At 39.2% G+C, this 17,920-nt stretch overlaps 2 protein-coding genes across 2 annotated transcripts; both read right to left on the bottom strand.

Moving 5' to 3' along the window:
• Positions 1 to 1,377: 1,377 nt before the first annotated feature.
• Positions 1,378 to 4,504, bottom strand: LOC139452237 (uncharacterized). Its single transcript, XM_071233637.1, has 3 exons — positions 4,486 to 4,504; positions 1,866 to 1,924; positions 1,378 to 1,611 (listed from the first exon to the last, which is right to left on the bottom strand). The coding sequence occupies exons 1-3, from the start codon at positions 4,502 to 4,504 to the stop codon at positions 1,378 to 1,380; spliced, it is 312 nt and encodes a 103-aa protein (XP_071089738.1).
• A 4,911-nt stretch (positions 4,505 to 9,415) lies between these two features.
• LOC139452238 (uncharacterized) lies at positions 9,416 to 12,448 on the bottom strand. The gene is made up of 3 exons (XM_071233638.1): positions 12,430 to 12,448; positions 9,904 to 9,962; positions 9,416 to 9,649 (listed from the first exon to the last, which is right to left on the bottom strand). The coding sequence occupies exons 1-3, from the start codon at positions 12,446 to 12,448 to the stop codon at positions 9,416 to 9,418; spliced, it is 312 nt and encodes a 103-aa protein (XP_071089739.1).
• Positions 12,449 to 17,920: the final 5,472 nt, after the last annotated feature.

Here is a 17,920-nt window from a genome sequence, read left to right as displayed (position 1 = left end):
AGGGTCACGCCAAAGACCCGGGTTCTATTCCTGTCATGAGAACAATGTGTGGAGCCCATTTTTGGTGCTCCCCGCCGTGATATTACTAAAGTTGGCGCAAAACCCATACTCACACCCAAGGGAGGTGCTTCCCTTACTATGAGACGCATGCAGTTGCGTCCCTTTATTTACATACGATTCTGCCAAGAGAACACGAGTTGCGTCCCTTAAATTACGTGACAATACGATACCGTGCAGATACACTCCGACATGTTGAACTGTAATCAATCAAAAATATTATTTGTTTAAATCGTGTTCACCATTAACTCTAGTGTTTTTGTTTCTTACTGAAAACTAACGTGTAAGCGTTTATTTGTGTTTCGTTGAAGCTAGAATGCGTGACATGTACAACGTACATGCACTTGGAAACAACTTCAAAGAAGTCGCAAAGAAAAGAAAAACTGAATGGAGTAAAGTAGTAGTAGTAGTGACTTAAGTGTTATAGTATTGAAAACAAACGTGTAAGCATCTATTTGTGTTTGGTTGAAGTTTTAGAGTGCGTGTCCAACATATATCCATTCTCTTGGCGACAGCTTTAATGAGTCGCGCAGGGTGGGAGGCAAAGGTTAAATAGAGAATTCTAAAACGAAGTGTAACAAAGTAGAAGTAAAGAGTAAATATTACGAGTAAGCACCCAAAATATTCTATTCTAAATGATTGTCATTAAAATATATTGTCTTTGTCCTTGCTAATGTCTGTTTTCATGAAATAACAACGTCAAACCATTTCCTTGGTACGAGAATGTACGAGGCGACTTAGTCCATGGATCAGGTGGTCAGTGTCTCGGATGACCGCGTGTCATTGTACCCCGATTGCAGTCAATAGACTCTCTGTAGCTGAAATACTGCTGAATGCGGTTGACATACATAAAAGCCCTCAAATACTGCCAACAGTTAGTGAAACCCACAAGCACACGGGTATAAGGGGCTGACAAACCAAGGAGATTGTATGCATCAACGTGACTAAAGGAGAAACGGCTAAATGGAAAAAACAAAACAACAATAAATATTGAATCATAATGATTTAATAATTAAAGTCCAATCTTGAAAGTGTAAAGCCAAAAGTGTCCGAAAGAGCCAAAAGTACATAACATACATCTATAGGTAATCCAAAATGGCCCAAGTATCTAAAAAGTCTGAAGGTTTAGCATTTAAAAAAATATTTATTCCGGGGTCCAAAAATAGCAAAATGGTCCTAAATGATCAAAATATTCAAAACATTAAAAAAGTCCTAAAGGTCCAAAATGTAGAGAACACTATATCATTTATTTTTTTAAAAGTATTCTTAAGGTCCAAGGTATTTATTAACACAAGTTCTAAGAGGTAGCAAGATGTCACTCTAAGCGTCCATCTTGACACGGAACACTCTCCTCAAGAATCCAGACACACGTGACAGGAAGACTCGAACTGGGGACTGGGTCGGGGTTTCGTCATCTTCCAGGTTGATATCGACGAAGTGAGGGGCATCGCGGAGGACGGAGGCAGAGAGAGGGGCAGGGTCGGGGATAGAGGTGGAAGGGACGGGAAGTTCTGACAGGGGTTCAAGGATGGTCATGTACCTCCCAGTAGGACGCTGACAGGGAGGGAGAGAAGGACATGTAGAGAGAGACAGAAGATAGGAGGACAGGAAGAAGAGGGTAGTTGTTGGAAATGGATCAATAAGGGGATAATTAGGATGTTATAAGAACGTTAGTGATAATGATACGTGGTTAATAATGCTCATGAATATATTTTTCCAAATCCACAGTATACGTTTTGGTATCACGTGTTAGTAATTCACTAATTGATTAGAATAACAGTAAATTACTGATTCCCAAAGACACCCACTTGGCGAGGAGGGGCCCAGATGTCAAAGTTCAAAGGGAACCTGATCACGAGGTCAAGAGCTGTCAGGAAAGAAAGAATGAGAGCGTTAATAAATGCATAAATAAATGAATAAATGCAACAGGATCAACTTGGACAGTATATAAACTACTTTAAGACAAATTTAAATTGGTCCTGATGATCCATTCGATCACTGTCATCCAGTCAGTTCAGAAAAGGCAAGTATATAAGCGGTAGCCAGGGTTTCCGATGGGTACATTTTCTAGGACATTGACTGATTGCCATCCAAAACGTTGTACGGGTGTGTCTGTAGTTTGATGATGCTATGGAAGTACATTCAATCCAAATATGCTCAAATCATGAAAATGTCCTAATGGTGTCTTTGTTTGTTGTTTCAATGCCACACTCAGCAATATTCCTGCTATATGACGGCGGTTTGCAAATAAACGAGTCTGGACCAGACAATCCAGTGATTGACATCATGAGCATCGATCCGCGCAATTGGAATACGATGACATGCCACCCGATCCCGTTAGTCGCCTCTTACGACAAGCATGGTTTGCTGAAGACCTTTCTTACCTGGTTCTTCATGGGTTGTCCTTAAGACATTTGTCGTTAGCAAAATAAGTGTTAGCAACAGAATCATTAAGATATACAGCGTTTTTGTCCAGACGCATTATTATAGCGCCCTTTTCATACAGGAGAGAGAGAGCGAGAGAGAGACAGAGAGAGTGAGAATGAGTGAGAGAGAGAGAGTGAGTGAGAGAGAGTGAGAGAGAGTGTGAGAGAGAGAGAGAGTCATTACATCAACCTATATATTGTATATGAAGGAAAGGTTTTCTCGAATGTCAGTACCTGTATGCGGAAATATAGTTATAGTTGTAAACTACACTGTGTGTGGCGTATACTCATCGTTTATACTTAAAGACAAATTAGTTGGTACCCTGGTAGGAACGTTATACAAGTTTGTTAAGTATTGACGTACAATTGGCATGCATTTCATATGTTACATGAAAAGTTTAATGAGTCTAAATATTGTCAGTGAACGTGTTGATAATGATTGCGAAATTGATTTGTTTTCCGGTATTAAGTGGTCGTAGGGTGTACATTCACAGAATAATACTTGATAGAACATATTAACACTATTAATGATTTTGTTCTAGATTATGATATTGATTGGTCATTGTCACAAACGTTATGAAAGAGCACAGGGTTCCAGATACTGTTTTAGCCATGGTGTATTTGGTGTCGTAAATGTTTACAACTGTATATACCTGTCTAAACGACAATAAACCAGAAGCACCTGTTGGGAATTATTCACGGCAGTAGAATTCACTTTTACTTGATGCCTGAATTGGATCAGTAAATAAATATCTATGGGGAAAATAGGTAAGCTAGGTGGAAAGGTTACGTTTGGTATTTACGCACAGCACCGTGAAGAACCTTGGGGTTTTGACTGTTGTCATGCCCATTTGTTCGGAAGCAACTCATTTTGCGTACTTTACGTAGATCTAAATACGCAGCTTATTTTTATCATTTCAAAATGAAACCAGTGGTTGTGCCGCTGTTATACTATGTGTTAGAATTCTGCTATTTGTACATTACATGTTTATTTACTTTCTTCGTAAATGAATCTCATGCATATGATGGACAGAAGGGAAAGTTTCTATGTTGATGTGTGTGTTACCTATTGGGATGGAAGACTTTGGAGGGATAGACACCACAAATTGGTCATATCCAAGGATTCCGTACTTCAGAATAGTGGTTTGATTAAAGCAACAAGATTTTGGAATAAAACAAACAACTAGTCCCTTTCCACTTTCACTTGTCTGGAACTAACGGACTAGCGGTCGTGTCTATCCCCTCACTGAAGTCACTTTCACATTAGCATCTTGAAAGCTTCAAAATATTGACGATTGAGTCTAATATTAATCTTCAGTATATTTATTTGGAACGGTTTAACTATAAAAATATAACATTGTGGAAACAAAACTACCACAACCTCATTGACAAAGTGGGATGTTAAATATTACCCTGAGCTAGTTTTACTGTTGTTACAGAAGGGCTACAAATATCTATGTTATGAAAAGGCAAAATTAACACACCAGTGGTTTTTACTATGTATTTGAAGAGAAACAACTATGCCTAGATCTATCAGCCGTAGAATTTAAATCTCATACAACCGACAAGTATTTCGATATTGGAAAGATAAATCAAATGAAACGTTTAAAATAGATGATTTGTTTTATCAACAGACTGAAAAGGATGAAATGGCCTCAATGTAACCTGGAAAAAAATCTTTATAAACGACAAATTGTCATATTTGAAGTTTCTTCTTTCGATACTTGACATTGAGTGTAAAGAAATGGTCTCTTTTCAGAATAAGAATAAGGAAAGTATATGGATATATCGGACGTAGTTCAGACTCAGATGTGGACATGTTATCAAAGGCTACAAAAATGCAATCTTATATAAATGGTGAATGGTTGGTGGTAGAAATCTAGGCCTACTAGAATAATTTTTCGATAGATTTAGATCTCGGCTTACTTCAAATTTAATTGAGAAATTTAAGCAGAAAACAAGGAAATGGGCCAACATGGCTTATTTAGAAACAAAGAAATACCTTGGGTGTATGCGTTCATGGTTTTCACAAGCGCAGATGAGAACAATACAAGGCAAAAGGCAGCAGATAAGTTGTAATATGACAGCAGTATAACCACAACAATGGCGATGCCAGTAGTGAAAGTGTCGTCAAGGCGACGTCATAAATCTCGCGAGACTGTCATAGCATCACGTGACGTTAACAGCTTGACTGGTTCTCTCCCTGCTCTACTCGGACGTCGTATGTCAAATCAGGATCCCAGTCATGTTTCAAGCCTAATGTTGAGTTGACGCCTCGTTCAAATATAGATTCTAAGTGATTTGCTCGCAGTGGATGCATATCAAACGATTTTAACAGCGTGGTACTGTACAAGAAGTGCTTATCTGAAGGAGTGACCACGAATATCTAAAATGGTTTGTTATCGCTAGAATTATGGGCAATGCATCCTTCCTCATCATAAACTCTTATTGAGACCAAATAGTTTCAAAGCCTGAAGCTTGTTCCCCACACAGGACCTTAACTGTTCTAAATCGAACATGTGATTAATGTGCGAATATAAAAATAGCACACAATATATACATTTGCCCCGTAAATACTCGACCTTGGGCCAGACAACACAGTCGTTCACCGGACCATCGGACCAACTAATAATAATAATAATAACAATGAAATAAAATCGCAAAAAATAGTAGACGAGGCCTTGTCTGCCTCTGACTTTTTTTATATCACAAGTTACATGGTCCAGTGAGTGATTGCATGAACAACAATCCACACCAATCGACCCTGTCCGCCTGTCCATCAGACACAATCTAGCCCAGAACACCGTTACATGGCGAGAAGCAGCAGCTGTAAAAGATATGTATCTTATGGCAACTTGTAATTATGCACTGATTTACTGGAGACAAACAGCGTGCCAATGATTGTATCAACACTTTCTTCTATTATACTACGAAACTCTATATATACAACACAGGTTTGTTTAGTCAAGGGGGATGGCGCAGTGGTGTAAGGGCCTTTGGATCACAATCAGTCAGTGTGGGAGATGTGGGATGAAAGCGCAAAGGGATGCAGGTCTGACATATTTACCACTTTGGCGAAACCCATGGGTATGGGGCTGACAAACCTAGAAATATTACCTGGATAACAGGGATTAAACCCATGATTAAAGGTTACTGGTATGTCTAAGAGGCATATTTTGGACAGCAATCTGAGTTGGTCATAGAGAGAATGGCCCAAGACAATTGACCTCCAATAAAAAAAATTAATTGATACAATTGTTACATAGAACCTTGTCTCCTGTTTGACATTATTAATTGCAATTTTGTTTGTTTTTCAATTTGTAGTAGTAAGAATTGTCACTTAAAAAGCCAGTGAGGAGAGAGACAATGGCACATACTGGAGAAGTGAGGATAAGTGATGGTCCCCAAAATGGTCGCATGTACTAATTGAAAGGTGAGGTGAAATGGTGTCTAACATCACATTCAAGATAAGTGTGCTCATATAGCAATATGCGTGTGTGGCTGCTTGTACTAGTCCGGACTTTTATAGTGCTAGCCCATTGAGAAAACATGCGGCAGCTTAACATAAATACCCCACTCAGACACCGTATACTGACTCCGAGCTGAACAGGCCTTGTTTTAGCCACTTATGCTGAACGCCAGGCAGGTTAACAACAAGTACCATCTTTTAACATCTTTTGGTATCACATGGCCGGGGATCGAGCCCCGATCTTACGCTCGCCGGGCAGACACTCTACCACTAGACCACGGAGGCGGTCCTTGACTAAACAACCAGATATATCCATATCATTCAGAATGTTCAGTAACAGTGACGGATATCATTGCATTGTTTGTAACAAACACCATGTTCAGTTGATTAAATTACACACTCACTTCATTGATTATTTTGAAACATTTTATTATGGAAAACAACAATTTACAAATAAATAATGATTAATTATTTACATCACTCAACATAGTTTCATACCTCTCAGAAATAACAATGATTCATGGATTCTACAGAGATTGATGGGAATAACAATATTCTTAATAGTTCTACTACATTAGAACATACATAAACACATATTTGGATTAACTCTTGTAAGTTCAGTCACTGTTGGGCAGAGGAGTTAGAAATGACAACTAGCAATAGTCATTGATAGTTGATTGATTCACAAAACGAGATTTATATTTATGATGAAACCTGAATAAATGATAAATAATTTCAGGTTATTTATGACAGTCGGTCTCGTAAACCAACGAAAAAAAACCATGTAAAGCCTAAATACATATAAATTCAACCCTAAACATTGCTTAATAGTTCTGGCAGTGTTTACAGCGTGTTCAGTCTAGATTTATCCATAAGTCTAACAGACTGGTTGCAATACATGGACTTACACTGGAAATAGTGATTACATCACAAAGCACGACTATCTGTGAATTGGGGTTTCCACGGCTTCCAACAGTAAGAGTGTGTTTCGCATAGAACGTGGGCCTGACAATCCAGCGACAGCATGAACAATCCACATCGTCTGTCTGTCCATCACACACAATCAGCGGGGTCACACAATGTAATTATACAAACCACCTGATCCTCATTATTCGGGCCCTACAAGCAGGGGTACTTGGACCCATGACCTAGAATCCCAATGGGGGTCTATGGAACAGCTGTACAAAGAGTGAGTGAGTGTGTGAGTGAATGTTGTCAGCAGTATTCCAGCCATTTCACGACGGCGTGTATACAAATCGAGCATGTCGAGTGGTTGATAGCATGAGTGACGCTTTGTAACCATGTATGATGCACCCGATCCTTGTTAATTCCTCCAAGCAGGAGGTGCTGGTGGCGTCGTCTCACCCGTAATGAACACAGGGATATACAACAGACTCTCAACAACTACATTCTCAGGAAATTTGAATTATGATAGGAGTAGCACCTGTGTAGATATGAACGATTGGTTTGTTGTTTTACGTCGCACTCAGCAATATTCCAGCTATAACGGCGGTCTGTAAATACTCGAGTCTGGACCAGACAATCCAGTGATTGATAATGGGATCGACCAAACAAGCTTCCAATATAATTATATATACGTTGTAGTGTTTTGTCCCTGCTACTTTTCTGGAGCAAAATCAATGACAATTGGGCCAGCCTGGTTCTTTCTTTGTCGGAGAAGAAATATTTGTAAACAACGTTTGCGCGTCTTCCATTCACACCATGCCGAATCTAGGTTCCTTCTGCCTTTGGAGATGCCTTTGTTTTCCGGCCTCATTCCCAGGGAAAGGGCGTAGTGGAGTAGGCTAGTGGCAACAGGGTCACGCCAAAGACCCGGGTTCTATTCCTGTCATGAGAACAATGTGTGGAGCCCATTTTTGGTGCTCCCCGCCGTGATATTACTAAAGTTGGCGCAAAACCCATACTCACACCCAAGGGAGGTGCTTCCCTTACTATGAGACGCATGCAGTTGCGTCCCTTTATTTACATACGATTCTGCCAAGAGAACACGAGTTGCGTCCCTTAAATTACGTGACAATACGATACCGTGCAGATACACTCCGACATGTTGAACTGTAATCAATCAAAAATATTATTTGTTTAAATCGTGTTCACCATTAACTCTAGTGTTTTTGTTTCTCACTGAAAACTAACGTGTAAGCGTTTATTTGTGTTTCGTTGAAGCTAGAATGAGTGACATGTACAACATACATGCACTTGGCAACAGCTTCAAAGAAGTCGCAAAGAAAAGAAAAACTGAATGGAGTAAAGTAGTAGTATTTACTTGAGTGTTATAGTATTGTAAACAAACGTGTAAGCATCTATTTGTGTTTGGTTGAAGTTTTAGAGATTGTCTTTGTCCTTGCTAATGTCTGTTTTCATGAAATAACAACGTCAAACCATTTCCTTGGTACGAGAATGTACGAGGCGACTTAGTCCATGGATCAGGTGGTCAGTGTCTCGGATGACCGCATGTCATTGTACCCCGATTGCAGTCAATAGACTCTCTGTAGCTGAAATACTGCTGAATGCGGTTGACATACATAAAGGTTCTACTACACCAAATCAGAACTGGTTGTGACAGTGCGGTTTTCGTCGCCTTCAGTGCAGATCAAGAGACATCTGCAGGCTGTGATTGGATGATATTATGTAAGATTTTTATGTCTCTTAAATGTACATCCATCCAGCAATTAAAACTGCCCATATTTTTCAATATTTGGTGCTGACTTTTTTAACAAGATGACTTGTGCTTTATGTGAGCACAGATATTTTCAAGTAGGCGACATTTGGTGCGGAACTTGGGTTGGTGTGTTCAGCTTCCTGAACTCGGAAAAGGAGCTGACTAACCTAGCCAAAATTTGTGTTTTTATTGCAGCTTTAAGGCCAGACTGTGCATATATGTAAATGTAATGGCTGTTGAATGCCTAGTTATTTTTAAAAAAGATATAACGTTACTATAGAAGTCTATGGGAAAACATTTGGTTGTGTGTAACCTAAAAGCCCTCAAATACTGCCAACAGTTGGTGAAACCCACAAGCACACAGGTATAAGGGGCTGACAAACCAAGGAGATGGTTTGCAACAACGTGACTAAAGGAGAAACGGCTAAATGGAAAAAAACAAAACAACAATAAATATTGAATCATAATGATTTAATAAAGTCCAATCTTGAAAGTGTAAAGCCAAAAGTGTCCGAAAGAGCCAAAAGCACATAACGTATTTCTATAGGTAATCCAAAATGGCCCAAGTATCTAAAAAGTCCAAAAACACTGAAGGTTTAGCATTTAAAAAAGTATTTATTCCGGGGTCCAAAAATAGCAAAATGGTCCTAAATGATCAAAATATCCAAAACATTAAAAAAGTCCGAAAGGTCCAAAATGTAGAGAACACTATATCATTTATTTTTTTAAAGTATTCTTAAGGTATTTATTAACACAAGTTCTAAGAGGTAGCAAGATGTCACTCTAAGCGTCCATCTTGACACGGAACACTCTCCTCAAGAATCCAGACACACGTGACAGGAAGACTCGAACTGGGGACTGGGTCGGGGTTTCGTCATCTTCCAGGCTGATATCGACGAAGTGAGGGGCATCGCGGAGGACGGAGGCAGAGAGAGGGGCAGGGTCGGGGATAGAGGTGGAAGGGACGGGAAGTTCTGACAGGGGTTCAAGGATGGTCATGTACCTCCCAGTAGGACGCTGACAGGGAGGGAGAGAAGGACATGTAGAGAGAGACAGAAGATAGGAGTACAGGAAGAAGAGGGTAGTTGTTGGATATGGATCAATAAGGGGATAATTAGGATGTTATAAGAACGTTAGTGATAATGATACGTGGTTAATAATGCTCATGAATAAAACTTTCCAAATCCACAGTATACGTTTTGGTATCACGTGTTAGTAATTCACTAATTGATTAGAATAACAGTAAATTACTAATTCCCTAAGACACCCACTTGGCGAGGAGGGGCCCAGATGTCAAAGTTCAAAGGGAACCTGATCACGAGGTCAAGAGCTGTCAGGAAAGAAAGAATGAGAGCGTTAATAAATGCATAAATAAATGAATAAATGCAACAGGATCAACTTGGACAGTATATAAACTACTTTAAGACAAATTTAAATTGGTCCTGATGATCCATTCGATCACTGTCATCCAGTCAGTTCAGAAAAGGCAAGTATATAAGCGGTAGCCAGGGTTTCCGATGGGTACATTTTCTAGGACATTGACTGATTGCCATCCAAAACGTTGTAAGGGTGTGTCTGTAGTTTGATGATGCTATGGAAGTATGGAAGTACATTCAATCCAAATATGCTCAAATCATGAAAATGTCCTAATGGTGTCTTTGTTTGTTGTTTCAATGCCACACTCAGCAATATTCCAGCTATATGACGGCGGTTTGCAAATAAACGAGTCTGGACCAGACAATCCAGTGATTGACATCATGAGCATCGATCCACGCAATTGGGATACGATGACATGCCACCCGATCCCGTTAGTCGCCTCTTACGACAAGCATGGTTTGCTGAAGACCTTTCTTACCTGGAGTCATTACATCAACCTATATATTGTATATGAAGGAAAGGTTTTCTCAACGGTCAGTACCTGTATGCGGAAATATAGTTAATAACTGTTATAGTTGTAAACTACACTGTGTGTGGCGTATACTCATCGTTTATACTTAAAGCCAATTCGTCGGTACCCTGGTAGGAACATTATACAAGTTTGTTAAGTATTGACGTACAATTGGCATGCATTTCATATGTTACATGAAAAGTTTAATGAGCCTAAATATTGTCAGTGAACGTGTTGATAATGATTGCGAAATTGATTTGTTTTCCGGTATTAAGTGGTCGTAGGGTGTACATTCACAGAATAATACTTGATAGAACATATTAACACTATTAATGATTTTGTTCTAGATTATGATATTGATTGGTCATTGTCACAACGTTATGAAAGATTCATAAGAGCACAGGGTTCCAGATACTGTTTTAGCCATGGTGTATTTACTCACATGTTACCATTGATACTGAGTATTGATAATTCTCTTTAGGTATTCAATTTGTTTACATTCCCTTAAGTATTTTTTTAACCAATAACATTCATGTGCAGCCCCAATGTCACATGTCGTAAATGTTTACAACTGTATATACCTGTCTAAACGACAATAAACCAGATGCACCTGTTGGGAATTATTCACGGCAGTAGAATTCACTTTTACTTGATGCCTGAATTGGATCAGTAAATAAATATCTATGGGGAAAATAGGTGGAAAGGTTACGTTTGGTATTTACGCACAGCACCGTGAAGAACCTTGGGGTTTTGACTGTTGTCATGCCCATTTGTTCGGAAGCAACTCATTTTATGTACTTTACGTAGATCTAAATACGCAGCTTATTTTTATCATTTCAAAATGAAACCAGTGGTTGTGCCGCTGTTATACTATGTTTTAGAATTCTGCTATTTGTACATTACATGTGTATTTACTTTCTTCGCAAGTGAATCTCATGCATATGATGGACAGAAGCTATGTTGATGTTTGTGTTATCTATAGGGATGGAAGACTTTGCAGGTATAGACACCACAGATTGGTCATATCCAAGGATTCCGTACTTCAGAATAGTGGTTTGATTAAAGCAACAAGATTTTGGAATAAAACAAACAACTAGTCCCTTTCCATTTTCACTAGTCTCGAACTAACGGACTAGCGGTCGTGTCTATCCCCTCATTGAAGTCACTTTCACATTAGCATCTTGAAAGCTTCAAAATATTGAGGATTGAGTCTAATACTAATCTTCAGTATATTCATTTGGAACGGTTTAACTATAAAACTATAACATTGTGGAAACAAAACTACCACAACCTCATTGACAAAGTGGGATGTTAAATATTACCCTGAGCTAGTTTTACTGTTGTTACAGAAGGGCTACAAATATCTATGTTATAAAAAGGCAAAATTAACACACCAGTGGTTTTTTACTATGTATTTGAAGAGAAACAACTATGCCTAGATCTATCAGCCGTAGAATTTAAATCTGATACAACCGACAAGTATTTGTGGGAAAGATAATTCAAATGAAACGTTTAAAATAGATGATTTGTTTTATCAACAGGCTGAAAAGGATGAAATGGCCTAAGTGTAACCTGGAAAAAAATCTTTATAAACGACAAATTGTCATATTTGAAGTTTCTTCTTTCGATACTTGACATTGAGTGTAAAGAAATGGTCTCTTTTCAGAATAAGAATAAGGAAAGTATATAGATATATCGGACATATTTCAGTCTCAGATGTGGACATGTTATCAAAGGCTACAAAAATACAATCTTATATAAATGGTGAATGGTTGGTGGTAGAAATCTAGGCCTACTAGAATAATTTTTCGATAGATTTAGATCTCGGCTTACTTCAAATTTAATTGAGAAATTTAAGCAGAAAACAAGGAAATGGGCCAACATGGCTTATTCAGAAACAAAGAAATACCTTGGGTGTATGCGTTCATGGTTTTCACAAGCGCAGATGAGAACAATACAAGGTAAAAGGCAGCAGATAAGTTGTAATATGACAGCAGTATAACCACAACAATGGCGATGCCAGTAGTGAAAGTGTCGTCAAGGCGACGTCATAAATCTCGCGAGACGGTCATAGCATCACGTGACGTTAACAGCTTGACTGGTTCTCTCCCTGCTCTACTCGGATGTCGTATGTCAAATCAGGATCCCAGTCATGTTTCAAGCCTAATGTTGAGTTGGCGCCTCGTTCAAATATAGATTCTAAGTGATTTGCATATCAAACGATTTTAACAGCGTGGTACTGTACAAGAAGTGCTTATCTGAAGGAGTGACCACGAATATCTAAAATGGTTTGTTATCGCTAGAATTATGGGCAATGCATCCTTCCTCATCATAAACTCTTATTGAGACCAAATAGTTTCAAAGCCTGAAGCTTGTTCCCCACACAGGACCTTAACTGTTCTAAATCGAACATGTGATTAATGTGCGAATATAAAAATTGCACACAATATATACATTTGGCCTGTAAATACTCGACCTTGGGCCAGACAACACAGTCATTCACCGGACCATCGGACCAACTAATAATAATAATAATAATAATAATAATTAAAGCTGCAAGCAGCAATGGCGGGCTCCAAGTAACACTGTGCACAAACATCCTTGTTCGAATCCTCAAAGGGTTTCCTTGAACCAAATCCGTCAAATGTAGGCATCACTTGCAGGGCATCGCCGCTACAAAATCGGCGTGTGCCAGGGTGTACAGGTCTGTTCTAAACCCATTTACGATCTCGAACATGTTCGAATCCATAAAGGGTTTGCTTGTACCAACTCTGTCAAAAGATAGTCACCGGAAATCGTCGCTACGAAATTGGCGTGTTCCAGGGGTGTCCCAAATATTAATCAAATATTACCACCAAGCAGTGTTACTTTTAGCATACAACCATGAACAAAAAATGAGATGCATATGGCACACTAACTTCATGTAAACTTGCAATAGTTTCTGTCAACAACCTTACAAGATATGATCTTTAAAGTAAAATTTCGGTGAAAAAAATGATCAAAATCAAAATCCAATATGGCCGCAACTAAAAAAGATATCCAAAATCGGCTATTAATGTTTGATGTGTTGTGTATGGAGACAATTATCAGAAAGTTTGAAAGCATTTCATTCAGTGGACTCAAAGTTGTTTGCATTTGAAGACAGGTACCCTAAAAACACTGTGAAAACCTTGAATCCAATATGGCTGCCAAACCATGTGACCAATGACCAAAGTCAAAGAACATAAAATGTCAAGCAGCTCAAGCAGCAGATACATGCTAGGTTTCAAAGTAATAAGATAAGCGGTTGTGGAGCAATAAAGCGAAATACATCTTCAAAATATTCTGTTCTTTTAGTTATCTGCCCTTGGCCTTTCCGCCTACGGCCTTCGGTTTTTGGCGGGCACCAGTACCCATCGGTCCTCATACACACACAAAATTTGAACAAAATCGAGCCAGTGGTTATTTTTCTAGCTCTGGTACAAAAATCAGCGGAATGATAATAATATTAAATCAAACGCTAACACTGGGACTCTTCAGCCTTTCGGCTTGGTGACTCTTTAACAGGCTGTAACTTCTTTGTCAGTTGGGCTCCAGTCAAACGGATTAGCGTTCTGCGTTCGTCCGGGTCCTGGGTTCCTGTCGCATTGCTGAGATAAAGTGCTAAACCTGTTTCCCACCTCTTTCATATATTCGAATCCTCAAAGGGTTTACCTGTACCAACGCCGTCAAATGTAAAGAACCTCTGGTGAGACATCCCCACTACTAAATTGACATGTGCCTGGGTGTCCCAGGATGATTTTACCAATTTCCAACTTCGACCATGTTCGAATCCTCAAATGGTTTATTTGTACCAAAGCCATCAAATGTTAGGAACCGCTTGCGAGACATCACCACATTTGTCCGAGTGTGTTCTTAACCCATGTTTGACTTCGACCATGTTCGAATCCGCATATGGTTTGTTTGTACCAACGCCATCAAATGTAAGGAACCGCTTGTGAGACATCACCACATGTGTCCCAGTGTGTTCTTGACCCATGTTTGACTTCGACCATGTTCGAATCCTCAAATGGTTTGCCTGTACCATCGCTGTCAAATGTATTGAACCGCTTGTCAGACATCCCCGCATGTGTCCATGTGTGCTCTTAACCCATGTTCGACTTCGACCATGTTCGAATCCTCAAATGGTTTGCCTGTACCAACACCGTCAAATGTATTGAACCGCTTGTCAGACATCCCCGCATGTGTCCATGTGTGCTCTTAACCCATGTTCGACTTCGACCATGTTCGAATCCTCAAATGGTTTGCCTGTACCAACGCCGTCAAATGTAATGAACCGCTTGTCAGACATCCCCACATGTGTCCCAGTGTGTTCTTAACCCATGTTTGACATCGACCATGTTCGAATCCGCATATGGTTTGCTTGTACCAACTCATGCAAATGATAGTCACCGTTTGCAGGACATCACCACTACGAAATTGGCGTGTGCCAGAGTCAACCAGTGTGTTCTAAACCCATTTACCACCCAGACAATGTTCGAATCCCAATAGCCTCTAAAGACAAGCGTGGGTTGCTGAAGACCAATTCTAACCCCGATCTTCAAGGGCAGCATACATACTGCAAAAGACACTTGACGGTCAAAGGGAAATAACCCTAGGTTTTCTGAGCGATATATTCGGTATTTTGTCAATATTACCACCAAGCGGTTTTACTTTTAGCATGCAGCCAAGAACAAAAGATGAGATACATGTGCCCGACTAACTTCATGTAAACTTTCAATAGTTTCTGTAGAGAACCTTACAAGATGTGATCTTTATTTAAAGGAAAAATTCGGTGAAAGAAATCATCAAAATCAAAATCAAACAGAGCCGTCACTAAGACAGATATCCAAAAACGGCTAACAGAGTTTGGTGTGTTATGTGTGGAGACAATTCTCAGAAAGTTTGAAAGCATTTCATGCAGTGGATTCAGAGGAGATAGTATTTGAAGACAGGTACCCAAAAAACCCTGTGAAAACCTTGAATCCAATATGGCAGCAACTAAAAAAGATATCCAAAATCGGCTCACAGAGTTTGATGTGATATGTATGGAGACAGTACTCAGAAAGTTTGGATGCATTTCATGCATTGGATTCAGAGGAGATAGGATTTGAAGACGGGTACCCCCAAAACCCTGTAAAAACTTTGAATCCAATATGGCTGCCAAAGCACGTGACCAATGACCAAGATCAAAGAACAGAAAATGTTAAGCACCCGAAGCAGCAGACATGTGTAAAGTTTGAAAGTAATCGGACGAGCGGTTGCGGAGCAATAAGGCGAAATATATCTTCAAAAAAAACTTGTTTTTCAGTTATCTGCCCTTGGCCATAGGGCCTACGGCCTTGGTTTTTTTGTGGTATCTGGTACCTAACAACTTGCACACACACACAAAATTTGAACAAAATCGAGCCAGTGGTTAAACTGCTATCTCTGGAACAAAAAACGGCGGAATAATAAATAATAATAATAATAATAATAATAATAATAAATAATAATAAATCGAACGATTACAATAGGGCTCTACAGCCTTTCGGCTTGGAGCCCTAATAATAATAATGGAAAAACTCGCAAAAGAAATCGTAGACGAGGCCTTGTCTGCCTCTGAGGTTTTTTTTATATCACAAGTTACATGGTCCAGTGAGTGATTGCATGAACAACAATCCACACCAATCGACCCTGTCCGCCTGTCCATCAGACACAATCTAGCCCAGAACACCGTTACATGGCGAGAAGCAGCAGCTGTAAAAGATATGTATCTGATGGCAACTTGTAATTATGCACTGATTTTCTGAAGACAACAGCATGTCCATGATTGTATCAACTCTTTCTTCTATTATACTACGAAACTCTATATATACAACACAGGTTTGTTCAGTCAAGGAGGGCGAGGAGGGCCCAGTGGTGTAAGGGCCTTTGGATGAGAATCAGTCAATGTGGGAGATGTGAGGTGAAAGCGTAAAGGGATTCAGGTCTTACATATTTACCACTTTGGCGAAACCCATGGGTATGGGGCTGACAAACCTAGAAATATTACCTGGATAACAGGAATTCAAACCCATGATTAAAGGTTTCTGGTATGTCTAAGAGGCATAACTCTGGACAGCAATCTGTGTGGGTTATAGAGATAATGCCCCAAGACAATTTGAAGAAAATGACCTCCAATAAAATTAGTTAGTTGATACAATAGTTACATAGAACCTTGTCTCCTGTTTGACATTATTAATTGTAATTTTGTTTGTTTTTCAATTTGTAGTAGTAAGAATTGTCACTTGAAAAGCCAGTGAGGAGACAGACAATGGCACAGACTGGAGAAGTGATGATAAAACGATGGTCCCCAAAATGGTCGCACGTATTAATTAAAAGGTGAGGTAAAATTGTGTTTAACATCACGTTCAAGATAAGTGTGCTCATATAGCAATATGCGTGTGTGGCTGCTTGTACTAGTCCGGACTTTTAATAGTGCTAGCCCATTGAGAAACAATGCCGCAGTTTAACATGAATACCCCACTCAGACACCGTATACTGACTCTGAGCTGAACAGGCCTTGTTTTAGCTACTTATGCTGAACGCCAGGCAGGTTAACAACAAGTACCATCCATTTACATCATTGCATTGTTTGTAACATACACCATGTTCAGTTAATTAAATTACACACTCACTTCATTGATTATTTTGAAATATTTTATTATGGAAAACAACAATTGACAAATAAATAATGATTAATTATTTACATCACTCAACATAGCTTCATACCTCACAGAAATAACAAAGATTCATGGATTCTACAGAGATTGATGGGAATAACAATGATCTAAATAGTTCTACTATATTAGAACAGACATAAACACATGTATATCAGTCACTGATGGACAGAGAAGTTAGAAATGACAACTGGCAATAGTCACTGATAGTTGATTGATTCACAAACAAAGGTATATTTTAATGATGAAACCTTAAAAAATGATTTCAGGTTATTCATGACAGTCGGTCTCCTAAGCCAACTGAAAAAACATGTAAAGCCTAAATACACATAAATTCAACCCTAAACATACTGGTTGCAATACATGGACTTATACTGGAAATAGTCATTACATCACAAAGCACGACTACCTGTGATTTCATGACTCATCAGCATATGAGAGGAAAGCCCAGAGTCACACAGATTGCAGCATGAGGATTTGGGGGTCAGAAACTGTGACTTGGTTGATAGCATGGAAAACATGCCCTGATTGTTGCTCATAATACCAATCCTGGATTGTTTTGAACATTTACAGAATGCCACCATATAACTTGAATTTTTGCTGAGTGCAGCATTAAATAATAACACACAAACATTGGTGAAACCCACAAGCATGGTACAGGATGGACAACCCAAGGTTCAT

This window comes from Haliotis cracherodii, unplaced genomic scaffold (assembly GCF_022045235.1).
Source record: "Haliotis cracherodii isolate W230 unplaced genomic scaffold, xgHalCrac1.p SCAF_9, whole genome shotgun sequence".
In the NCBI taxonomy this organism is placed as follows: Eukaryota; Metazoa; Mollusca; class Gastropoda; order Lepetellida; family Haliotidae; genus Haliotis; species Haliotis cracherodii.
The sequence above is the reverse complement of the archived record's forward strand: the minus strand, read 5'-3'. Positions and strand labels throughout refer to the sequence as shown.